Source organism: Salmo salar, chromosome 09 (genome assembly GCF_965601325.2).
Source record: "Salmo salar chromosome 09, fSalSal1, whole genome shotgun sequence".
In the NCBI taxonomy this organism is placed as follows: Eukaryota; Metazoa; Chordata; class Actinopteri; order Salmoniformes; family Salmonidae; genus Salmo; species Salmo salar.
Window position 1 is genome coordinate 7,951,166 of NC_138299.1, and position 27,000 is coordinate 7,978,165.

At 42.5% G+C, this 27,000-nt stretch overlaps 1 protein-coding gene across 1 annotated transcript in view; it reads right to left on the bottom strand.

The window, feature by feature from the left end:
- Positions 1 to 27,000, bottom strand: part of rcan3 (regulator of calcineurin 3) — a 91,510-nt gene that overhangs the window by 11,445 nt on the left and 53,065 nt on the right. Inside the window, 1 exon segment of the mRNA XM_082955611.1 lies at positions 2,375 to 2,548. Coding sequence (XP_082811737.1) covers positions 2,375 to 2,548 — 174 coding nt within the window.

Below are 27,000 nucleotides of genomic sequence, written 5' to 3' on the forward strand. Positions count from 1 at the left end.
CAACTGTCAGCAACGGCTGTGGCTGAAATAGCCGAATCCACTAATTTGAAGGGGTGTCCACATACTTTTGTATATATATTGTATATATGGAGACTGTTTAGTGCCAGAAATATAGGGATAAATAAAGTTGAAGTCAGAAGTTTACATACAACTTAGCCAAATACATTTAAACTCAGTTTTTCACAATTCCTGACATTTAATCCTAGTAAAAATTCCCTGTCTTAGGTCAGTTAGGATCACCACTTTATTTTAAGAATGTGAAATGTCAGAATAATAGTAGAGAGAATGATTTATTTCAGCTTTCATTTCTTTCATCACATTCCCAGTGGGTCAGAAGTTTACATACACTCAATTAGTATTTGGTAGCATTGCCTTTAAATTGTTTAACTTGGGTCAAATGTTTCGGGTAGCCTTCCACAAGCTCCCCACAATAAGTTGGGTGAATTTTGGCCCATTCCTCCTGACAGAGCTGGTGTAACTGAATCAGGTTTGTAGGATCCTTGCTCGCACACACTTTTTCAGTTCTGCCCACAAATTGTCTAATTGAGGTCAGGGCTTTGTGATGGCCACTCCAATACCTTGACTTTGTTGTCCTTAAGCCATTTTGCCATAACTTTGGAAGTATGCTTGGGGTCATTGTCCATTTGGTAGACCCATTTGCGACCAAGCTTTAACTTCCTGATATATCCACATCATTTTCCATCCTCATGATGCCATCTATTTTGTGAAGTGCACCAGTCCTCCTGCAGCAAAGCACCCTCACAACATGATGCTGCCACCCCCGTGCTTCACGGTTGGGATGGTGTTCTTCGGCTTGCAAGCCTCCCCCCTTTTCCTCCAAACATAACGATGGTCATTATGGCCAAACAGTTCTATTTTTGTTTCATCAGACCAGATGACATTTCTCCAAAAAGTACGATATTTGTCCACATGTGCAGTTGCAAACCGTAGTCTGGCTTTTTTATGGCGGTTTTGGAGCAGTGGCTTCCTCCTTGCTGAGCGGCCTTTCAGGTTATGTCGATATAGGACTCGTTTTACTGAAATTTGTGGAGTGGTTGAAAAATGAGTTTAAATACTCCAACCTAAGTGTATGTAAACTTCTGACTTCAACCGTACATGTAAAAAACATTTTTTTCCCTGATCTTTCTTATATCTCTCAGATCGAGGACAGACACTTCAGAACAAACTTCCTTTAGATTCTGTTGTTCCATGTAGTGAATATGTTAGTCAATGTGTTTGTATTGGATAATAGCAGTCAGCCAATAATATAAAAAAGTATAATTTTTTTTATACTTAAAGGAGTTTTAAAATTCAAAATCAAATAGCAAAATGATCCTTGGTATGACCTTCTTAAAACAATTCCTTATAGCATAGTAGAACCCCCCCTCCCTCCCTCCCCTACCTCGGCTTAGATAGGGCTTAGACTCATATGGGTTAAATAGTGATCCTTTCTGACCACTATTTTGTTGTCCCACAGTACCACGTGCTGACATAGACCAATCAAGGGCCAGCAGGCTACGAGGAAGCTCACCCCCCATGCCATAGGTTGACTCTTAGGCCACATAGGTTGACTCTCTTACGGCCACTTTCACCATGATGCTTAGCGATTTTGGGGTGCCATTCCATTCAACAATATGGCGTGCTTCAAATTCAAATATTTCCGGCTTCACATGCCATCTGGAGTTTCCCATAGGAATACGTGGATGACATCACTATCTACTGGTTTTAATGTCTATGGTCTAGCCTAATTTATACCTGCCGCTAACAAGTGTCCTTTTGTCCTGATCTTATCCTCATTCTGATATTGTGCCCACATTTTCTGAAATATGTTTCATATCCGTCCACTGTGTCTGGACTGTGACCAGATTTCCTGGTCCCTCCCTGTATGCAAATTATTTTACAGCAATTATTTCAAAAATAATATTTATTTCTTTATTTTAAGATGCATATTGATGCATAAGTCAATGGTGCCACCTGTCAATGATTTTATAAAGGTGGGATAATGATGATTTAAATGGTGTTACTGTCCAGATCCATCTACACATGTAAGATATCCAGACACAATGTGTGCCTGACTACCACCGGAAGTGGTCAGGAAGATCTGATCACAAACAGTTCACAATGCGTCTTTTAATCGTCTACACCCGTCTGAAAATGTGGGCACAATCAGGATGTGGAAAAGATCAGGACAAAGGATGCATGTTAGAACCAGGTATAAACGGGGCTTCTGTAATACCTGGGGTAGTGTTTATTAGGTACCAAATTGAAAAAGAAACACTGAAAAATGGAGGGACTATCCAATCTAGACTTTAAAAACACTCATTTTAGTTTTCCATTGCAAAAAAAAAAATGTAACCAGGAAGAGTTCACTCACCTGGGCAAAGTAAAGCTCAAGCTGCTTCCCGTTGAATTCGGTCTCGTGGAGCTCGACACGAGCGAGGGCGGCCGCCTCCGGAGTGCTGAAGCTGATGCGGACTCGCCTGAAGCTCTTGAACATCTGGAAGGACGTCTGCTCGTCATAGATCCTGAATAAGGCCTCAAACCGCTCCTGGGAGAGAAAGAAAGAAAAAGTGGCCATTTTAGACAGGAGTTGATCCTGCACCTGTCCTGAAATGTCTCCATTAAGCATTTCAGGCATTGTTAGTAAGGTAGCATAGCCCTACACTGCAGCATAGCTCTAGAGGTGTGTTCCCCCTTACAGGGATTTGAGCATCTGGAAAGGTGTTATATAAATGCAATCATTCAACATAATTATTATAAACTTCTCTACATCCATAGATGCTGCTCCATCGCTGACCCTTTGCCTTGTGTGTGTGTGTGATACACGTGAATGTGTGCATTTTGGGGAGGGTTAAGATTAGGCTGAAAACAAAAAGGGACAATATAGTATCTATTCTATTAATTCATCAAAGGGAGCAGACAAACAGTGGGAGAGAGGGGAGTAGTGGAAAGGGTGGTTGAATCAATCATTCAGCCATTTGAAACAGAATATGATCTTGTCATTTGAGCAATAGGGGACATAGGGGTGTCCTGTGTCATAGTTCCTCTCTTGTGGTCCATCCTCTGTGTTGTGGTAGCACTCTAGGGGCATCTGCTACGCGTATTGGATTTTCTGGACTGGCGGATATGTTGAATTGTGAAATTTGAGGTTTCCAACTTTCCAGGTCACCCTCCCCTGTTGTTCACTAAGCAGACTAGAAAAGGCAGACTTTTTGCAAAAATGTGTGTATATCAGATGTATTATACAGTGCATTTGGAAAGTATTCAGACCCCTTGACTTTTTCCACATTAATTACGTTAGTCTTATTCTAAAATGAATTAAATTGTTGTTTCTTTCTCATCAACTTACACACAATACCTCAAAGCAAAAACAGGTTTCTATTTTTGTGTGCAAATGTATTAAAAATAAAAAGTATTCAGACCCTTTACTCAGTACTTTGTTGAAGCACCTTTGGCAGCGATTACAGTATTGAGTCTTGGGTATGACGCTACAAGCTTGGCACACCTGTATTTGGGGAGTTTCTCCCATTCTTCTCTGCAGATCCTCTCAAGCTCTGTCAGGTTGGATTGGGAGCAGTGCTGCACAGCTATTTTCAGGTCTCTCCAGAGATGTTTGATCGGGTTCAAGTTCGGGTTCTGGCTGGACCACTCAAGGACATTCAGAGAAGCCACTCCTGCGTTGTCTTGGCTGTGTACTTATGGTCATTGGTGAACCTTCGCCACAGTCTGAGGTCCTGAGGTTTTCATCAAGGATCTCTCTCTCCCAGTCCCTGCCACTGAAAACATCCCCAGAGCATGATGCTGCCACCACCATGCTTCACCTTAGGGATGGTGAGTCTTTCAGGTGCCTTTTGGCAAACTCCAAGCAGGCTGTCAAGTGCCTTTTACTGAGAAGTGGCTTCCGTCTGGCCACTCTACCATAAAGGCCTGATTGGCGGAGTGCTGCAGAGATGGATGTTCTTCTGGAAGGTTCTCCCATCTCCACAGAGGAACTCTGGAGCTCTGTCATAGTGACCATCGGGTTCTTGGTCACCTCCTTGACCAAGGACCTTCTCCCCCGATTTCTCAGTTTGGCCGGGGGCCAGCTCTAGGAAGAGTCTTAGTGGTTCCAAATTTCTTCCATTTAAGAATCATGGAAGCCACTGTGTTCTTGGTGACCTTCAATGCTGCAGACATTTTTTGGTACCCTTCTGCAGATCTGTGCCTCGACACAATCCTGTCTCGGAGCTCTATGGGGCAATTCCTTCGACCTCAAGGCTTGGTTTTTGCTCTGACATGCATTGTCAACTGTGAGACCTTATATAGACAGGTGTGTGCCTTTCCAAATCATGTCCAATCAATTGAATTTACCACATGTGGACTCCAATCAAGTTGTAGAAACATCTCAAGGATAATCAATGGAAGCAGGATTCACCTGAGCTCAATTTTGAGTCTCATTGCAAAGGGTCTGAATACTTACGTAAATAAGGGATTTGTTTTTTAGTTTTAATACATTTGCAAAAATGTCAAAAACCTGTTTTCGCTTCGTCATTATGTGTGTAGATTGATGAGGGAACAAAATATTTCATCCATTCTAGAATAAGGCTGTAACGTAACAAAATTTGGAAGAAGTCAAGGGGTCTGAATACTTTCTGAATGCACTGTAGCTTCGAAATCGTGACATTACGAACTTTTTAAGAAAATAAGCAGTTTCTTGCCCCTATATACATTAATATACAGTACCAGTCAAAAGATTGTACACATCTACTCATTCAAGTATTTTTCTTTATTTTTACTATTTTCTACATTGTAGAATAATAGTGAAGACATCAAAACTATGAAATAACACATATCAAATCATGTAGTAACCAAAAAAAGTGTTAAACAAATCAAACTATTTTTTTTTGCCTTAGATGACAGCTTTGCACACTATTGGCATTCTCTCAACCAGCTTCACCTGGAATGCTTTTCCAACAGTCTTGAAGGAGTTCCCACATATGCTTAGCACTTGTTGGCTGCTTTTCTTTTACTCAATTTGGTTGAGGTCGGGTGATTGCGGAGGCCAGGTCATCTCATCACTCTCCTTCTTTGTCAAATAACGCTTACACAGCCTGGAGGTGTGCTTTGGGTCATTGTCCGGTTGAAAAACATATGATTGTCCTACTAAGCTCAAACCAAGATGGGATTAGCTTATCGCTGCAGAATGCTGTGGTAGCCATCCTGGTTAAGTGTTTCTTGAATTCTAAATAAATCACTGACAGTGTCACCAGCCAAGCACCCACACCATCACACCTCCTTCTCCATGCTGCACGGTGGGAACCACACATGCAGAGATCCTCCATTCACCTACTCTGTGTCTCACAAAGACACGGCAGTTGGAACCAAAAATCTCAAATTTGGACTCATCAGACCAAAGAACAGATTTCCACGGGTCTAATGTCCATTGCTCGTGTTTCTTGGCCCAAAGGTCTCTTCTTAATGGTGTCCTTTAGTAGTGGTTTCTTTGCAGCAATTCGACCATGAAGACCTGATTCACACAGTCTCCTCTGATCACGTTGAGATGTGTCTGTTACTTGAACACTGTGAAGCATTTATTTGGGCTTCTATCGGAGGTGCAGTTAACTCTAATGAACTTATCCTCTGCAGCAGAGGTAACTATGGGTCTTCCTTTCCTGTGGCGGTCCTCATGAGAGCCAGTTTCATCATAGCGCTTGATTGGTCTTGCTATGGTTTTGCGACTGCACAAGTTCTTGACTGACCTTCATGTCTTAAAGTAATGATGGACTGTTGTTTCTCTTTGCTTATTTGAGCTGTTCTTGCCATAATATGGACTTGGTCATTTACCAAATAGGGCTATCTTCTGTATACCAACCCTACCTTGTCACAACACAACTGATTGGCTCAAATGCATTAAGCAGGAAAGAAATTCCACAAATTAACTTTTAACAAGGCACACCTGTTAATTGAAATGGATTCCAGATGACTACCTCATGAAGCTGGTTGAGAGAATGCCAAGAGCGTGCAAAGCTGTCATCAAGGCAAAGGGTGGCTACTTTGAAAAATTCCAAATATATTTTGATTTGTTTGTAACACTTTTTTGGTTACTACAAGTTTTGATGTCTTCACTATTATTCTACAATGTAGAAAATAGTAAAAATTCAGACAAATCCTGGAATGAGTAGGTGTGTCCAAACTTTTGACTGGTACTGTATGTATATACAAAAGTATGTGGACACCCCTTCAAATTAGTGGATTCGGCTATTTCAGCCACACCTGTTGCTTACAGGTGTATAAAATCGAGCACACAGCCATGCAATCTCCATAGACAAACATTAGTAGTAGAATGGCCTTTCTGAAGAACTTCAGTAACATTCAACGTGGCACCGTCACAGGATGCCACCATTCCAACAACTCAGTTTGTCAAATTTCTGCCCTGCTAGAGCTGCTCCGGTCAACTACAAGTGCTGTTATTGTGAAGTGAAAACATCTAGGAGCAACAAGGGCTCAGCCGTGAAGTGGTAGGCCATACAAGCTCACAAAACGGGACCACCAGTACTAAAGCGCATAAAAATCATCTGTCCTTGGTTGCAACACTCACTAATGAGTTCCAAACAGCCTCTGGAAGCTACTACAGTACAAGAAGTGTTCGTCGGGAGTTCCATGAAATGGGTTTCTATGGCTGAGCAGCCGCACCCAAGCCTAAGATCACCATGCGCAATGCCAAGCGCCAGCTGGAGGGGTGTAAAGTTCACCGCCATTGGACTCTGTAGCAGAGGAAACGTGTTCTCTGGAGTGATGAATCACGCTTCACCATCTGGTAGTCCGACGGACGAATCTGGGTTTGGCAGGCGTCAGGAGAACGCTACCTGCCCGAATGCATAGTGTCAGCTGTAACGTTTGGTGGAGGAGGAATAATGGTCTGGGGCTGTTGTGATGGGAAATCTTAATGCCACAGCATACAATGACATTCTAGATGATTCTGTGCTTCCAACTTTGTGGGAACAGTTTGGGGAAGGCCCTTTCCTGTTTCAGCATGACAATGCCCCCATGCACAAAGCGAGGTCCATAGAGAAATGGTTTGTCGAGATCTGTGTGGAAGAACTTGATTGGCCTGCACAGAGCCCATACCTCAACCCCAATGAACACCCTTGGGATGAATTGGAACGCCGACTGCGAGCCAGGCCTAATCGCCCAACATCAATGCCCGACCTCACTAATGCTCTCGTGGCTGAATGGAAGCAGGATTGTTCCAAAATCTAGTGGAAAGCCTTCCCAGAAGGGTGGAGACTGGTATAGAAGCAAAGGGGGGACCAACTCCATATAAATGCCCATGACTTTGGAATTAGATGATAGATGAGCAGGTATCCACATACTTTTGGTCATGTAGTGTGCATATATGCCCAAAAGTATGTGGACACCTGCTCGGCTGAAATAGCCCGAATCCACTAATTTGAAGGGGTGTACTTTTGTATTTATAGTGTGTATATATATACACTGAGTGTAGAAAACATTAGGAACACCTGCTCTTTCCATGACATAAACTGACCAGGTGAATCCAGGTGAAAGCTATGATCCCTTATTGATGTTACCTGTTAAATCCACTTCAAATAGTGTAGATGAAGGGGAGGAGACAGGTTAAAGAAGGATTTTTAAGCCTTGAGAATTAAGACATGGATTGTGTATCTGTGCCATTCAGTGAGTGAATGGGCAAGACAAAAGATTTGAAGTGCCTTTGAACGGGTAGTGGGTGCCATGTGCACCGTTTGAGCGTGTCAAGAACTGCAACGCTGATGGTTTTTCCACACTCAACAGTTTCCCGTATGTATCAAGAATGGTCCACTACCCAAAGGACATCCAGTCAACTTGACACAACTGTGGGAAGCATTGGAGTCAACACGGGCCAGCATCCTCGTGGAACGCTTTCGACACCTTGTTATTCATGCACAAAATAATTGAGGCTGTTCTGACGGCAAAGGGGGGTGCAACTTAATATTAGATAGGTGCTCCTAATATTTTGTACACTGTGTATTTAAGGTATACACAGTGTTGGGGAGTGACGGATTACATGTCATCCGTGTACATGTAATCCGTTACATGTAAAGGATTACAAAAAACAGTAACTGTAATCCGTTACGTTACCAGCTAAAATAATTTAATCAGATCACAGATACTTTTGAAAAATGTGATGATTACCTCGAAGATTACTTTCAAATTCAGAAAGGATGCTTGCGGAAAAAAATCTTTAACACTTCTCTGTTTTCTCAATGACATTCAAATCAGCATTGAAAAAAGTTTAGGTTTGTTCCACCTGAGGGAGTCTGACCACAAGTCAGAGACCACTATGATGACACATCAAACACATTTGGTGTATCGCGGGAAAAGAGCAGGAATAGGCTTTTTTTGTAGGCTACAGTCCAGGCTATGTCTTCCAATGGTGCAACTGCTGTCGGCATCCAAAGATTATCCAACTTGAATAAACGCTTGGAGGTAAGGATGACAGCAGTGGTGTAGTCTATACGGCGATACGGATATCACTTTTTATTGATATTTACATAGCGCATTGATGTGAATCAAACTGCTGCTCTCTAATTTAGCTATTTGCGCCTTACGGATTGTGGTTGTTGTGGATGGCTGTTCACAACTCTAAATGTGTATTTGAACCCAATAATGGTTGAATTCAAGAAGTTTAAGCTGCCTATCAATGATTGTTTTGAAACCAGTGGACAGCCAGTGAAAAATGCACTCTTGCAACAGCTGCATAGTGCGGATCCCAGCCTACGGAATAAAAGTGGGGCTTTTACTGCTCAATCTAATTCATGCTGATAAAAAAAAAATTCTAAAGGCCTAATGGACACATGCTCAAACTCGCACACTTTTGATAGACTTAAAGGGGCAATCTGTAGTTGGACTTATAAATGATATATATTAATGTAATGATATAATTTAATTGCGTTATTATATGTAGTAGAAAGCAATGGGTTAGAAGAAGCCTACATAACCAACCCATAAAGTAACATTTTACATCCATATATGGCCATCTATGTAAACTATTGATTTATGTTGCAATAGATGTCGTTCAATTGGTAACATACATTTTTGTCTTCTTCTAATGCCTCTTAAGGGGAAAGTAATCTAAAAGTAACTGAATGTAATCTGATTGTGTTACTGAGTTTGGGTAATCCAAAAGTTACGTTACTGATTACAATTTTGGACAGGTAACTAGTAACTGTAACGGATTACATTTAGAAAGTAACCTACCAAACCCTGTGCTTACAGTATTATGATCAGAGCCATACATATGGCCCCTTGGTCAGATGTGTGTCTGTCATATTTAGCAAAACAAAAAGCTTGTTGAGAGAGTTCCACTTTCATTCAGTCAACATTCAGAATGGTGGTATTAGTTTAGGCCTAATACACACACACACACACACACACACACACACACACACACACACACACACACACACACACATATATATATCAGGGGTAACCATGGTGTTCCTCTGCCCATCCACTGCTGTGTTTGGTAAGGAAATTAGATTTCCCATCTGAATCCTTCTGGCCCTCCAGATGCTATCTTCTCTGTCTCTCACCTCTCCCTATCTCCCAACCTCTCTCTTTTCTCCATCCAACGCCCTCTTTTTCTCAATGTTCTCCCTCTCTCCCCCTATCCCTCTGTCTCTCTCTCTCACTGCTTGGACAGAGTGACATTTTAGCTGTGAATTCAATCGATGGACTCTGTCGGGAGCCAGTAACTGGGAAGAGACCAGGGAAGGTGGAGGCTGGCTAGTCGATACAGGGGGCTTTCTCACAGCACGCTCCACAAATAGAGCAATCAAGGAGACGATTCTTTCTCTCTCATCAAACCTGTTTTTGAAAGAGGGAAGAAAGGTAGCCATGAAACTATAGGCATCATTTAAAAGGAACTGGTGCCTACTTCCTTTTGGTCGGCTTGGCTGTGCCATTTTGGGTTAGAGAAACTGTTATTGAATTCAGCTAAACAGAAAGGCTCTCAATCACATACATATCATAGTTTTCCTGAAAGGACACAATTGATTGAATGAAGCATTTACTATCACACTAAATAATAATTACTCCTTCAAATGGAAATGCTAAAATACCAATAATATTGGTACTGGTACGCGTATGTGTCAGACTTTACTATTGGTACAAGAGCATAAGACGTAATTCACCTCTTGTTCCAAAGGTATCGTCAAACACATACACGTTTGTACCGCGTTGATATGGGGATATGGAAGTGTCAAGGTATGAGACACTGACAGTAACAGGTTGATAAAGAGCGTAAACTGTGGAAAAGTGAATAAGCTGCTTGTAAAAGATGAGCACTCCTCAATCCCCATGTGAATATCCTTATCTGCCTTCCAGCCAGAGCTAGATTCACTATCGGGGCACATCGGATTGGTGTTTAACTTACCATACAAGGGCCTTTCCATTCATAAGCCAAGAAAATTGTTAAATTTTTGTTTCTGGGTCTTGACTCCGCCCTTCAGTCTGTAGCCGTGCCAACCCTGACATAAGGGACTACTTTTCCACTCAGAGCCTCTGTACTGAACGAGTAGTGTTGAACCCCCTGCAGTTAATTCTAGACTACCATCATCAACACCCATGACTACCACGTGGAAAACACACACACAAAACATCATGGATATATCAAAGTCCTCCTGATGTTGAGCTGCCTGGAATTGGGATGCATGTGGTTAGCCTCGTCGCGAACCAGGATTCCCTAAAACGGGAAGCCTGTGGAAGTTCCATGGCAGAAATCAGCTAAAGAGGGGTCGGAAGCCAGTGTAAATTAGTGACAACTCAGTGCTACTTAAGTAGTTTTTTGGGGTATCTGTACTTTACTATTTATATTTTTGACAACTTTCACTTTTACTCCACTACATTCATAAAGAAAAGAATGTACTCTTTACATTTTCCCTGAAACCCAAAAGTACTCGTTACATGTTTAATACTTAGCAGGACAGGAAAATTGTCTAATTCACGCACTTATCAAGAGAGCATCCCTGGTCATCCCTACTACCTCTGATCTGGCAGACTCATTAAACACCAATGCTTCGTTTGTAAATTATGTTTCAGTTGTTGGAGTGTGCCCATGGCTATCCGTAAATTTAAAAAACAAGAAATCGGTCTGGTTTGTTTAATATAAGACATTTTTTATGATTTATACTTCTACTTTTGATACTTAAGTACATTTAAAACCAAATACTTTTGGACTTTTACTCAAGTAGTATTTTACTAGGTGACTTTCACTTTTACTTGAGTCATTTTCTTTTAAGGTATCTTTACTTTTACTCAAGTATGAAAATTGGGTACTTTTTCCACCACTGCACCTCACAATATGTCAAACAAATCAAATGTCTTGCTTGGGCGGAGCTCCAAAGGTGCTCACCAGAAGAGCGCCGTAGGAGCACCAGTGTGTGAGGACAGAAAATGTCAACATAACAAGCCCTGGTGACAAAACATTTTAGAATGTTTGCAGCACACTGGTTTTCACAGCATTTCTCTGTCATTTCGAGATTAGCTAAAGCTGCAGGAAAAGGGGGAGAAATGGTCTTCAATGCTGGCCATATCAATATTTTTTAATTTTGATGTTTCTAAAGTGATATTTGCCTGTAAAGGCTAGCATGAGGGACAAGAAGTAGCTAGCTACAATGAGGTTCGTTTTGAGAAGTCAGCTAACCTTGTAAGCTACCTAGGTTTAACTAGCTAGTTACTAGCTACACTACAAGACCAAAAGTATGTGGATACCTGCTCGTCAAACATCTCATTCCAAAATCATGGGTATTAATATGGAGTTGGTCTCTGCTATAACAGCCTTCAATCTTCTGGGAAGGCTTTCCACTAGATGTTGGAACATTGCTGTGGAGACTTGCTTCCACTCAGCCACAAGCGCATTCGTGAGGTCGGGCACTGATGTTGGGCGATTAGGCCTAGCTGACATTCCGCGTTCCAATTAATCCCAAAGGTGTTCAATGGGGTTGAGGTCAGGGCTCTGTGCAGGCCACTCGCACACAGACACCAAGCCCCTCCCCCTGCCACTCACAACGATGAAAGATAACTTCTTCCTCTCTGACAACAAGCAGTTTAAACTCGCTATTTGCATTTGAGATTTGGTCCAACAGACGAGAACTTAACCTTTCTAACGACACCCTTTTTATGTCTCAACTCCCAAAATGTAGAATAGAGCCGACCCTACTAAAAGAAGAGTATCAATGAACATGATTGTGGAAAATAAATGTTCACTTTGTCTCGTACCACGTACCGCTAGCAGCATTTTAGCCACAGACTGTCATGTTCTGTCTGTGTTTTATACATGTGCAATGAGCATACAAATTGTTTATTTATATCAGGAATAGGCAACATGTTCTCATTCTAAGAAATAAGTGTCTTCTTAAGCAGGTAAGCCACTTGATTTCAAAATCTTAAAGTGAACAGGCTATGCTATTCAAACAGTTGGAGATGGGTGTATTCATAAAGTTTAACTCATCTACCTTGTTAGCAAGCAAATAGATCCAAGTTGGCTAGACTTTAAATATAAAGATTAGCTGGCTACTCACTAGCACGTGGGCTTGTGCTTGAGATTGTTTTCTGAGACCTGTGCTCCTTTTCTATAATTGTCACGCCTGCTCCCACTTCCCCTCTCTGGCGCTCGAGGACGCAAGGCTGCCCTTCATTACGCACACCTGTCACCATCATTATGCGCATCTGGGCTCATTGGACTGACCTGGACTCCTTCACGTTTTCATTGCCTTCCCTATATCTGTCTGTTTCCTCTGTTTCATCCCCATGTCAGCATTATTGTCGTTTTTGTTTTCCCCTGTCCAGGCGCTGTCCCTATTCTGTTCCTGTCCGTGTTTCATTAAATGCATGGTTCTGGTTAAATTTGTAACAAAAATGGCATTTTCATAGACAGACTTGAAAGCCAGATTATTATTAGTCGGTCTTATGGGTGTGGAAGGTTTACAATTAACCTAGGTATCATTTTATATGTAGTGTATTGACCTTTAATTGTGCGATAAAGCTTATTTAGAGAAAACTTTCAAAGAAAATAGAGATATATATCGTGAATTGCCCATAAGTTTAAAAAAATGTAGATATGATTTTTAGGCCATATTTGTCACGGTTGTTGTCGGATGAAGGAGCGGACCAAAGCACAGCGTGTGTATCGTTCCACATTTTCTTTATTTAACTGTGAAACTATGCAAGACATACAAATAAACTAATGAACAAAACAACAAACCGTGACGAAGAGGTGCAACATACACTTACTCAAAATACAATCTCCCACAACCCCAGGTCGGGAAAAACAACTACATAAGTATGATCTCCAATTAGAGACAACGATGACCAGCTGCCTCTAATTGGAGATCATCCCAAAAAACAACAACATAGAAATACAGAAACTAGAACATAACAACACAGAAAATCTAAACTAGACACAACCCCGTCACGCCCTGACCTACTCTACCATAGAAAATAAAAGCTTCTATGGTCAGGACGCGACAATATCGCCCAGCCCCACCTAAAAGGTTAACTGTGTTAGCCCAGTCACTAGCTTATCCAGGGTCAGTGGTACATAGAGCAACCATGTACAGTCTATGGGAACAACTGCAATAATTTCGCAAGCAACATTTCTAAAATGAATGAAATAAAATGAACGTCAAATATTTATTAACCTGGAATGCTCATCTTGAAGGCATTCCCTTTCCTGTAGCCTAATTGTTGCCTTATTTTAATACTGTACCTAATTACAAGGGTTGGATTTGCACTACACAATTTATATGTCAGCACTTAAAAGGCATGTACAAAATCTGGTATATGGTTTGTCTGCTGGTATTATTTTAAATTGCGAACATATAGTGTGAGTTTAGCTATTCTCTGCTTCAGATGACAGATGCCCATAAGGCCAGTAATGCCATCATACTGTAGGCCTATGACTGTATTGGCAATGCATGCTATATGATAAGCTGCAAAATGGATTCACATAGCGGATATACAAGAGTGCCAATCAAATAAAAGAGATTGAAAATCTTACAACTAGACAAAAAGGGCATGTTCATTTGAGAATACAACAAAGAAACACAGACACATTAGAGAAAGAACCCCTTCCCCTCTTTATTAAAGGATTGAGATATGTGATTAATCAACATTGACATTAGTTCATTTTGAATAATAGTTTAACAATTAGAACAAGTTTAAACACTTAACTTCAAAGAATCAACACTTCATCACTTCAAAGTGTACAAATAAGCTAACTCGTATGTAAAGATTAGACATCTTAGTCTAAATGACAACATATAATTGAGTAGTAACAAGTAGGCTATTATTACTAAAGCATAAATTCTGGTTAACAAAAAAACTCCATATGAACGGTGGTTAACAAAAAAACTCCATATGAACGGTGGTTAACAAAAAAAACTCCATATGAATGGTGGTTAACAAAAAAAACTCCATATGAACGGTGGTTAACAAAAAAACTCCATATGAACGGTGGTTAACAAAAAAAACTCCATATGAATGGTGGTTAACAAAAAAACTCCATATGAACGGTGGCCAACCTTGCTCCACTGATCCCTGATCAACTGGGTGAGCAGACTTCTATTCCATCCCAGGTATAGCACACTTTATTATCAACTCATTAGATTTGATAAGTTGAATCAGGTGTGTTATTGCTGGGCTGAAACAGAACACTGCACACCCAGCAGTCCTCCAGAAGGGTTGGCTTGCTCTAATTGTAATAGGTTCATACATTGTTTGTGATGTATTTAACTGTATCTTTGTATACAACATTTGCTAACATGGGTAGGCCTACACGTATAACCCATGGCATATAGGACATACCCTTAGTATCTTGGGACATTCATTGGGACCTATTTTTTTCATCTGCAAACAGGCTTTCACAGCTTAACATATCTGAGGACTGAAAACATCACAAAGAAACATACTTCATTATACTCAAATTAGACAGCACTGAATATTATGTTGCTCTGTACTCAAAGTTTTCCCCTCTAGGGACTGGAACTGGACAATCTTTTCATAATGTCCTCCCACAAAATGACCTGCACTATCCAGTACCCTACACTCTCTCTTTACTGACAGCTGGAGCTGCAATTTCAGCCTCTTCCATGGCCGTCATCTACAAATGCATTTGAACATGGTGATTTTAATTTACAATGATTACATCAAGACGGCTAGATAGCTAGCTGATGATATTTAATTAATTTAGCTGAACAGTGTGTTTTAAGTTAGCAGCTCAGTTGAGTCAGCCTACAAAGTGGCCTACTGTAGCCTGCTAGCTAGGTAATAATACATTGTTTGTTTTACATAAAACAAATGTATTTACTTACTTGAATAGGTTCTCCTACTACCTCTGTTTTTTGGGTCCTTACAAAAACAAAATAATTGGCAATCTTCACAATATTTCTGGTGGTAGCAAAGCCAGCAGCAATGTGGACGAATGGCGACAAATAAAAAAAGTGTTTGTCACCAGAGTGGTTTAGAAAGTGTTGTGATGTTTGACTTTACCAGCTTAATCCACTTTCAAATTTCAATAAATATAAATCGCAGACTGTCAGCCATACTTGATAACTATCACTTGAAACTTGAAACGAGTAGAGTATCTTTAAAATGACATATAATACTTGAATTTTAATTTTGAGATTATTTGGATATGATACTTTATCAGTGTTTACAGTCATACCAACAAGATGTATATGATACTTTATCAGTGTTTACAGTCACACCAACATGATGTATATGATACTTTATCAGTGTTTACAGTCACACCAACATGATGTATATGATACTTTATCAGTGTTTACAGTCATACCAACATGATGTATATGATACTTTATCAGTGTTTACAGTCACACCAACATGATGTATATGATACTTTATCAGTGTTTACAGTCATACCAACATGATGTATATGATACTTTATCAGTGTTTACAGTCATACCAACATGATGTATATGATACTTTATCAGTGTTTACAGTCACACCAACATGATGTATATGATACTTTATCAGTGTTTACAGTCATACCAACATGATGTATATGATACTTTATCAGTGTTTACAGTCATACCAACATGATGTATATGATACTTTATCAGTGTTTACAGTCATACCAACATGATGTATATGATACTTTATCAGTGTTTACAGTCATACCAACATGATGTAACATCTAACATCAAGGCGGTGACCCGATCCTGTAGGTTCATGCTCCACAACATTCGCAGAGTACGACCCTGCCTCACACAGGAAGCGGCGCAGGTCCTAATCCAGGCACTTGTCATCTCCCGTCTGGATTACTGCAACTCGCTGTTGGCTGGGCTCCCTGCCTGTGCCATTAAACCCCTACAACTCATCCAGAACGCCGCAGCCCGTCTGGTGTTCAACCTTCCCAAGTTCTCTCACGTCACCCCGCTCCTCCGCTCTCTCCACTGGCTTCCAGTTGAAGCTCGCATCCGCTACAAGACCATGGTGATTGCCTACGGAGCTGTGAAGGGAACGGCACCTCCATACCTTCAGGCTCTGATCAGGCCCTACACCCAAACAAGGGCACTGCGTTCATCCACCACTGGCCTGCTGGCCCCCCTACCTCTGAGGAAGCACAGTTCCCGCTCAGCCCAGTCAAAACGGTTCGCTGCTCTGGCACCCCAATGGTGGAACAAGCTCCCTCACGACGCCAGGACAGCGGAGTCAATCACCACCTTCCGGAGACACCTGAAACCCCACCTCTTTAAGGAATAACTAGGATGGGATAAAGTAATCCTTCTAACCCCCCCCCCCCCCCTTAAAATATTTACATGCACTATTGTAAAGTGGTTGTTCCACTGGATATCATAAGGTGAATGCACCATTTTGTAAGTCGCTCTGGATAAGAGCGTCTGCTAAATGACTTAAATGTAAATGTAAATGAAACTAGCATAGGCAACCACTACCCTGATGGAAAACAGTGACACACATTACACACATCACCCCATCTACAACCCAACAACTGTGTTCAATTCCTCAGTTCACAGTTCCATCTTACCTCATTGCAAGACTGGTGATCACATAATATTGTTATGGCTGTGCCTGTGAGTCAATCTCTCCCAGTGGTAGTCAAATATAAATAGATGAAACTCACGCTAAATATTGCATAATGCAGCGCCACTCAAAATCTGTCATGGTAGAGTGGGCCAGGAATTGCGTGTTTGCGTGGGCAGCACTTTGACAGACAACCTCTCCCAGCCAATGACAACGCTAATTTCAATTCTACATCCTGGACCACACAGACTTTGATACATCCTTCCAGTATCAGCCCTAGCCCTCAGCAGCCAAACACAGTAGTTCCATAGCAACAAAACATATCGCCTACAAAATATATGTGATGTTGGCAAGAGGATAGTCATTTGGCAGGCGACTCGACAAAACTGCCACTCAATGTGGGACTTGAATCCTCTAAACCTGATTCCTTGGCACTGTTTGAGACGAAACTCAAAGTTAACCCGGTTCTCTGAGAATATGATTGAGATGTCTCACTATGGTATCGCTGGATAGGCGGATCACTATGGAAGAACCAATCACACAACATCTGTCGGAGACGGACAGGTTGAGTGGCGAATGAGGTGAGCCCCTCCCTCTTTATAAGGGGCCACTCAATACACCCTCTGGTCATTCTCAAGCATGTCTCTCTTCCTTGAGCTCCTGCGAGCATCTCACTCATATTCTCAGAGAATTGGGGTTAAGCATGTCTCAGAGGCTCCGATACTGAGGACAGTATGCGCCAAAGAAGGTGCAGTCACCTCCAGTTGAAAAAAACTCAAATGTATGCGGGGTGGCCCAACATGCCACATCACAAATCTCCTGTACAGAGATTCCTTTGAACAGTGCCCAAGAGGTAGCCATACCTCGAGTGAAATGAGCCCTCAGGCCCTCCAGTGGCCTTGCTATTATAAGCCAGTATAATAGCCTCCACTATCCAACGGGATAAGTGTTGACGGGAGAGAGTGCCCAGGATATGGAGTTGATCGCTCTTTCGCAATGTACTCGTTCTATCCAAGTAAATGCGCAAAGTGAGTACTGAACACAAACGGTGGAGACACTATTCCTCCAGTAGAAGAGAGGGGTGGCGCATGGAAGGCCAAAAGCTCTAAGGTGAGGAAATAATAAGTATTGCTGGCAGTAAGCAAAAAGGCTGGGTTGGGTAACAAAGTCACCTTGGAAAACCTGGGGCAAACTGTCGGCACGAATGGTGGACTGACAGCTCACTGACAGGACTGTGCAGCTCACTCACTCGCTTTGCAGACGTAAGGGCAATCAGTAAAGCGGTTTTGAAGGAGAGATTTTTCATTTCCACACTTTCCATCGGCTCGAAAGGCTGCTGTGAAATGGCCTCAAGCACAATAGATACAGTGGCTTGCGAAAGTTTTCACCCCCTTGGCATTTTTCCTATTTTGTTGTCTTACAACCTGGAATTAAAATGGATTTTTGGAGGGGTTGTATCATTTGATTTACACAACGTGCCTACCACTTTGAAAATGCAAAATATTTTTTCTTGTTAAACAAACAAGAAATAAGACAAAAAAACTGAAAACTTGAGCGTACATAACTATTCACCCCCCAAAGTCAATATTTTGTAGAGCCACCTTTTGCAGCAATTACTGCTGCAAGTCTCTTGGGGTATGTCTCTATAAGCTTGGCACATCTAGCCACTGGGAATTTTGTCCATTCTTCAAGGCAAAACTGCTCCAACTTCTTCAAGTTGGATGGGTACCGCTGGTGTACTGCAATCTTTAAGATTCATAGATTCTCAATTGGATTGAGGTATGGGCTTTGACTAGGCCATTCCAAGACAATTAAATGTTTCCCCAGTCTCAAATCTCTGGATGACCAAATACAGGTTTCCCTCAAGAATCTCCCTGTATCTAGTGCCATCCATCATTCCTTCAATTCTGACCAGTTTCCCAGTCCCTGCCGATGAAAAACATCCCCACAGCATGATGCTGCCACCCCCATGCTTCACAGTGGGGATGGTGTTCTCGGGGTGATTAGAGGTTTTGGGTTTGCGCCAGACATAGCGTTTTCCTTGATGGCCAAAATGCTACATTTTAGTCTCATCTGACCAGAGTACCTTCTTCCATATGTTTGGGGAGTCTCCCACATGCCTTTTCCTCCCAATCTCTTCTGTGGAGCTTTGCAGCTCCTTCAGGGTTATCTTTGGTCTCTTTGTTGCATCTCTGATTAATGCCCTCCTTGCCTGGTCCGTGAGTTTGGTGGGCGGCCCTCTCTTGGCAGGTTTGTTGTGATGCCATATTCTTTCCATTTTTTAATAACAGATTTAATGGTGCTCCGTGGGATGTTCAAAGATATTTTTTTATAACCCAACCCTGATCTGTACTTCTCCACAACTTTGTCCCTGACCTGTTTGGAGAGCTCCTTGGTCATCATGGTGCTGCTTGCTTGGTGGTGCCCCTTGCTTAGTGGTGTTGCAGACTCTGGGGCCTTTCAGAACAGGTGTATATATACTGAGATCATGTGACACTTAGATTGCACACAGGTGGACTTTATTTAACTAATTATGTGACTTCTGAAGGTAGTTGGTTGCACCAGATCTTATTTAGGGGCTTCATAACAAAGGGAGTGAATACATAAGCACGCACCACTTTTCTGTTTTAAATGTTTTAATATTTTTTGAAACATGTAATTTTTGTCCCTTTGCTTCACCAATTTGGACTATTTTGTGTATGTCCATTACATGAAATCCAAATAAAAATCAATTTAAATTACAGGTTGTAATGCAACAAAATAGGAAAAACGGCAAGGGGGATGAATACTTTTGCAAGGCACTGTAGGTCCCAAGATGGGGCTAAAGGCTTGGAGGCTCCTTCATAAAGCGAGACAACAGGGGGGGATGCCTCCCTACTGTGTTGTTGTTGAAGCGTATATGAAAGGCAGAGATAGCGGCTAAATAGACCTTTACAGTGGAGAAAGCCTTTGCTCTGTCCAGAAGGTCTTGCAAAAAGCATAGGATCTCAAATGTAAAGCTTTGGTAAGGAATGATCACACCACTTCGCAAAAACGCACCACTTGTTACCATACAGTGAGCATATAGAAGGGACTCTGGCACTCTGGATAGTCTCAATGACTCTGAGTGGCAAGCCTGTAACATTCAGACTCATCCTCTCACGGGCCAGGCCCAATGTGAAGCAATTGCCTTGACAAATAGAGCGAGACAGCAAATTGAGCGTAAGCTACGGAAAGTGAACTTTCTCAGATAGCTGTTGTGGACCCAGAAAGGGCACTCAGAATGGGGCGCTGCAGTTCGCTATAAAGCCACCCATTTTCTAGATTCAGTAGCAAGTGGCGACTCAGCTTGCATACTAGAGCAGGAAATCTTCTCTCTATTAAGCAAATGGACAATCAGAGTTATACCAGCAGCAGAGAGACAACTCGGCTTCTACTCCTGGTACTTCCTGGTTCCCCTGTAAACAGTTCCCCTCTCCACTTGTTTTTACCCCTTTTGAGTTATTCAGAAGTAAGTTTTAATTTCTATAGTTGACTTCTGAAAAACTCAAAAGGGGGTAAAAACAAATATGTGAGCAGAGTCGTCACTTGCTACTGAATCCAGAATTCTGTTGAAAATGGGTGGCTTCATAGCAAACTGCAGTCTAAACCCCTTTGTAACTGTGGACAAGACCCAGGGCTGGACTGTGCATGCACACTGTAATACTACTACTAGCCACCTACTCGCCAATGTCATAGGGTTCATCAAGCTTAATATCTTAGTGATGTATTACAACACACTTATGGAATCAAATGCGCTGTGTTAAATCTGAGTAGCCTGGTCCCAGATATGTTTGTGCTCTTGCCAACTCCATTGCTGTAGGCTGTCATTGTCAAGACAAAATAGTTTGGCATGAAAATGAGTGACAAGGAATTGGCATGATCAGACTGGTACTCAAACATACATTTTACATTTGCATTTTAGTCATTTAGCAAACACTCTTCTTCAGATCGCCTTATTACAATCAAAGGCAATCTTATCCAGAGCAACTTAAAATATAATAATATATGCCATTTGTAGACTTACAGTCATGTGAGCATCCATTTTACATACGTGTGGTGCCGGGAATTGAACCGAAGGGCCATGCTCTACCAACTGAGCTAAAGAGGACTTGCATATTAGACCAGGCTCATGCTGTGATTATTTGACAAGTGTCATTTTGACTGTCAGTATAGCAAGCCCCAGAGCAGCGGTGGTGCCTGTACTGATAACTTAATTTCTCGTCTGGGCTCTGATGTAACCGGAGGATTTGTTCTCTCATAAATAAGGGGTCATGTTCTCATGTGGGCACGGGCAAAATAATGTGACAGGTAACGTGCCTCAAACCCAATAGGAGCTGACGGACGACCATGGGGCCTGTCAAGGAAGACCGACCGGGCCTTTTTAATCCAAGGTGTAAAACACACACACACACACACACACACACACACACACACACACACACACAAAACCACTCACTTGCTCGAGCATGCACGCACGCGCACACGCACACACCCCACTGAACCTGCTATCCACAGTAAGAGAGAAGCATGAAGACATGGTGGACAAAGGATGAGTGTGAGGAAAACAGAACAAGCTGTTCTTGTTTTTGACTCTCTCAAAGGTGACTTTTTATCAGAGATGGCCGCTGTGGGCCCTGTTCCTCTAACTTCATGGAGGTAAGTTTGTGCAGAAAATTGGGGTACCTTTTTTGTCACTAGATGAAGTAACGGGACAGAACAAGTAAGGCTGAATGACTGTTCAGATCATATGAATGTACTGTACATAAGTAATCCTGCACAACGCTTGGCTTGAGCGAGCCGGAACAGCTTTTAGGAGTAGGAGCCTGTTTCTGTAGGGCAGGGGTCTCAAACCTGTTCCATGGAGGGCCTAGTGTCTGCTGATTTCTGACAGCAGGTGAGCCGAGTTCCTTACTAATTAGTGACCTTATTTCATCAATCAATTACAAGGAATGAACGAAAACCCTCAGACACTCGGCCCTCCGTCGAATGAGTTTGACACGTGCTGTAGAGTGAGGCCAGCTTGATGTACAAGTACAGGACGCTAGTCTATCGCAGGGCCTTAGCCCCCAATCTAGCTCTTTACTGCTGAGTGCCAAGCAGAAACTCACCAGGTCCCATTTTTACAAGTCATTGGTATGACTCGGATGAGGATCAAACTCCCAACCTTCCAATCTCAAGGTGGACACTCAGACCACAAGGACAATGAGTAATGAGTTGGTCTCCTACTCTATAATGGAGGGGGAATACCTCCAGAAAAAGCCAAGTCAGAGACAGACAAAAGGCTCTGTTACAATAGCCAATAACCATAATAGAATATAACACTTAGTATGAAGCAATCCATTTGGCATCCATTCTAAGTAGTAGCCTATGGTAGTATGGACATTGAACATTGAAACGTGGCCAAAGTCTAGCTCCTCAAGAGCTCCAAGAGAAAATATGGCCATTACCGCATTACCCGTGCTCCTCCACTACCTCTCCATGTCACCTTTATGAAACACTCCAGGTTACTTCGGCTGGCCAATGAGCTGGCCCAAATTAGCCAAGAGAGAGAGAGAGAGAGAGAGAGACAGAGACAGACAGGGACGAGTGACACAATCCCATCCTTTAGCAGATTGCCCTGTGGGTAATGAGACGGTCATTTTCCTGATGGTAATGGAAAAGCTGTCATGGCTGTAACAACGGGACACCGCCTTGACTCACATTCATCAGCACCAAGATGACACAGATAGGAAGACAGGAAATTAGTTAGAAATGGAATTTAAATTAGCTGTCTCTACAGTGTCCGTGTGGATGAGAGAGGAACACACATACACTCACTATGTGGCTGTATGCTGTGTTATGTAAAAGTATGATTGAGTTTGTTAGCATGTGGCTCAGTGACGATTAGCCGGGCCCATACTGCTCTGCTAGCCGAGTAAACACACACACACACACACACACACACACACACACACACACACACACACACACACACACACACACACACACACATTTGTTTTACTATCCTTGTGTGGACCAAACAATTGATTCTCATTCAAAATCTTATTTTCTCTAACCCTAACCCATAACCTAATCCTAACCCCTAACTCTAACCATATTTGTAACCCTAACCCCTAAACCTAAAATAGCCTTTTTCCTTGTTGGGACTGGCGAAATGTCCCCACCTGTCTTTGTTTAATATCCTTGTGAGGACTTCTGGTCCCCACAAGGATAGTAAAACCAAACACACACACACACACACACACACACACACACACACACACACACACACACACACACACACACACACACATGCAGCAGTCAAACCAGAATAATACAGAAACAGCAGGGCTGCACTGGATTCTGTAAACATAGAAGTATATAGCAAAGTTCAAGCCGTAATTTTCCCTACTGCTTGAATATATATATATATAAACATTTAAAAATAGGTAGTGATCTGTATTAAAGTTTCAGACATTTAATATTTGCAAGGTCAACATAATGTTGACTAAATGTTTTCTGGTGACAGAAGCCTTGAACATGCTTTTTAAGTGGAAATAAACTGATGGTTGTCATCTCACCATAACATTGCCTTGATCCTCCATGTCTGCTAAATGCATGAGCGACACTCATCCAAATAAAAGCCTCTCGACTAATGGGCCTACTGTCATTTTATAGATCACACGATGTGAGACATCGTAAAACACTTCCGCAGCGGCACACTCCATCGGCTGACATGTTGCGTTACATAATCGAGTTAAATCAGAAGGCGGGGGAGCGTTCAATAGCAAGAGAGTGGAGAGAGCACTGTCGTCTACCAGTTTGTAACTTGTTTATAGCCTGGGTCGTTTTCATTAAGCACCAAATGGAAGACAGAGGACTGAAACAGAGAGGGCCTACCTGAACATGTCCAATAAGAAACACTGTTTTTTAGTTTTCAGTTGCAAAACATTTTGCTAGAGTGTGCCCTAATATGACCCTGGACGGCTAGCCAAAAACCGATATCTGCCAAGTCAGCTAGTAATCAGAGCGTTGAGGCAGGGCTTTACTTAAGGACAAACTGAAGAGACTCTCATCCACTGCGGGAGATTTGGGTGAAAACCAACAATCTAGGCCATGCCGCCCGGAGGGATTCAGTAAGGACTTTAAACTAAAAATAGAGTGTGCTGAAATAATTAAGCTAATCTCTCTTAAGTGTGCCAACAATCTTTTTTAATTACAGTCCCCCTGTTGGCTGAGCTGGAGCCAATCAAAGCAGGTCAGGGGATGATGGGAGCAGTTGAGTGATCCACCTGTTATCTTTGTGTGTGCGGACACACACACACTCTCACGCACGCATACAAACTACACTTCCTCAAGTCAGAGGAGATATCTCTAATCTCACCTACCAGACAATAAGGTGGCAGTTGGTAGGAAAGGGTAGCTTTGAAAGAGTCTAGATTAGAATTTCACGGTTGTAAAATAATGCGTGTCATAGTGAATGATGGGAGTGTTTGTTTGGTGTTAGCAAAATGTTATCCCCTGGTACTGGCTTGTAGAGCAGGGAGGAGGGTGTTAGTGCCCAGACTAACGCTTGTTTACTGTCTGAGTCTTCCAGTGGGAAGATTGACACACTGGGTGAGGCCTGAGGTTGGCGCCTCTGGGAACCACTAACCACAGACTAGTCTGGACAACTCCACCAGACGCTATAATGAGCATTTACCTCAGAGTGGATAGCTTTTCCCTCATGTGCTAATGCTTCAGACTATAACAAACCAAAACCAAAAACAAACATCAGCCTAGTGGCACTTACTTTTGCTCACTTGGCCTTACCCAGTGAGCAAAATTAAGTTAAAAATACTTTTTTTGACGTCTTTTCCAAACGTTTAAATCACATTTATTTTTTGGTTCTGATTGAAAGTTGAAAATACATCTCTTCCCGACTTTTAAAGAACGTATTTTATGGATGTTGAAAATGCAGTACGTATTTTTTGGGTCATTGTTTCTTTGGCCAAATTTCAACCATACATACAATCATTTATTTCTACATGTCTGTCACGTCCTGAACAGTAAAAGGGGTTATTTGTCATTGTAGTTTGGTCAGGGCGTGGCAGGAGGTGTTTGTTTTGTGTGTTTTGGTGGGGAGACCGGTCCCAGCTCCACGCAGGAGGCCTCCAGCGACGCTCCTCAGCCCGGAGCCTCCAGCGACGCTCCTCAGCCCGGAGCCTCCAGCGACGCTCCTCAGCCGGGGGCCTCCAGCGACGCCTCTCAGCTGGGGGCCTCCAGCGACGCCTCTCAGCCGGGGGCCTCCAGCGACGCCTCTCAGCCGGGGGCCTCCAGCGACGCCTCTCAGCCGGGGGCCTCCAGCGACGCTCCTCAGCCCGGAGCCTCCAGCGACGCTCCTCAGCCGGGGGCCTCCAGCGACGCCTCTCAGCCGGGGGCCTCCAGCGACGCCTCTCAGCCGGGGGCCTCCAGCGACGCCTCTCAGCCGGGGGCCTCCAGCGACGCCGCGCAGCCCAGAGTCTTCTGAACGGGAGCTACGCCCAGAGCCAGAGCCACCTCTGTAGTGGGAGGATTGGGAAGGGGGGGGGGGGGGGTGTAGCACAGGGACCGTCGTTGACAGTGGCCACCCTCCCTTCAAGTTTGGGGTTGTTTTTGTGGGGTTTTTGTTTTTGAGGTGCATTTGGGGTCTGCACCTTTGGGGGGGGGGGGGTACTGTCACGTCCTGACCAGTAAAAGGGGTTATTTGTCATTGTAATTTGGTCAGGGCGTGGCAGGGGGTGTTTGTTTTGGGGTTTTTGGTTTAGGTTATGTTTTCTATTTCTATGTTTAAATCTATTTTTCTATTTCTATGTTGGATTTTTGGTAGGACCTCCAATTAGAGGAAGCTGGTTGTCGTTGTCTCTAATTGGAGGCCATATTTAGTTGAGGTTTGTTTCACTTGTGTTTTGTGGGTGGTTATTTCCTGTATAGTCTGTGCACCTTATGGGACTGTTTCGTCGTTTTGTTTCTTTTGTTTAAGTGTTAATTCTAATAAATTAAGAAGATGAGCACTTTACCCGCTGCGCATTGGTCCAATCCTTACGACGCCCATGACAATGTCAATGCAGAAAACATTATATTCCTCCCATCAATGTTCCCTCTAATGTTTTGGGGCACAGAGCAAATGTTTGGTCTTGGGAGCAGAAACTTGGAACGTTGTGAGAATTTTGTGTGTACAGTTAACACTGAGGCTTTACCCTTACAGTTTTAGACAGTAGCCAATAGGCTATTGTGGCTATTTGAGCATAATAGGCCTACCAACAAAACCAATGGAGCAAATCCCATAACATTTTCACATGGAAATAGCTTTGATTTCTATGATGTAGCCTATATGTGGTGTTCACTGCCTACATTGCATGCAGTGGTGATTTTAGCATGTAAATCAGTTAGCCACTGATTCCTTCCAAACCACTCATTGTTAAATTTGCGATTTCCAACTTGTTGTGTAATGTTTATGGCCGATGAGCACCGATACATTTTATCTTTCATTACTCTTAATTATTTCTCATATGACAAAGATTAAAAAGGATTTGCCAGTAGATTGTTGACTTGATTCATGATGATGACTGCTAGCTAAGATCAGTCCAATCAAAGCTACTGTAGATATAACGTGATTTGACATTTTATCTGTGGCCAATGACCTTGAGCCTTCTTGGATGGACACTTCTATGGCAGCACCCAAGGGGTTAGAATTTAACGTAGTGTCCCCATTAGTGACAGAACACTGAGCCAATCACGGCACAATGCTCCGTATTTTCCTGCTGGCTCGCCCCACCACAGAAAGCACTGAGCTAGGCTGAAACACCTGCATTTTGGAGCTGCTTTACTCAAGAAAACAAAAAAGAGACCATGTTTGTATGAGGCTTTATTAACTCACTGATATATATATAATTTTTACATTGTTTGCAAACTGATATGCGACACGTATTAATGCCAAAA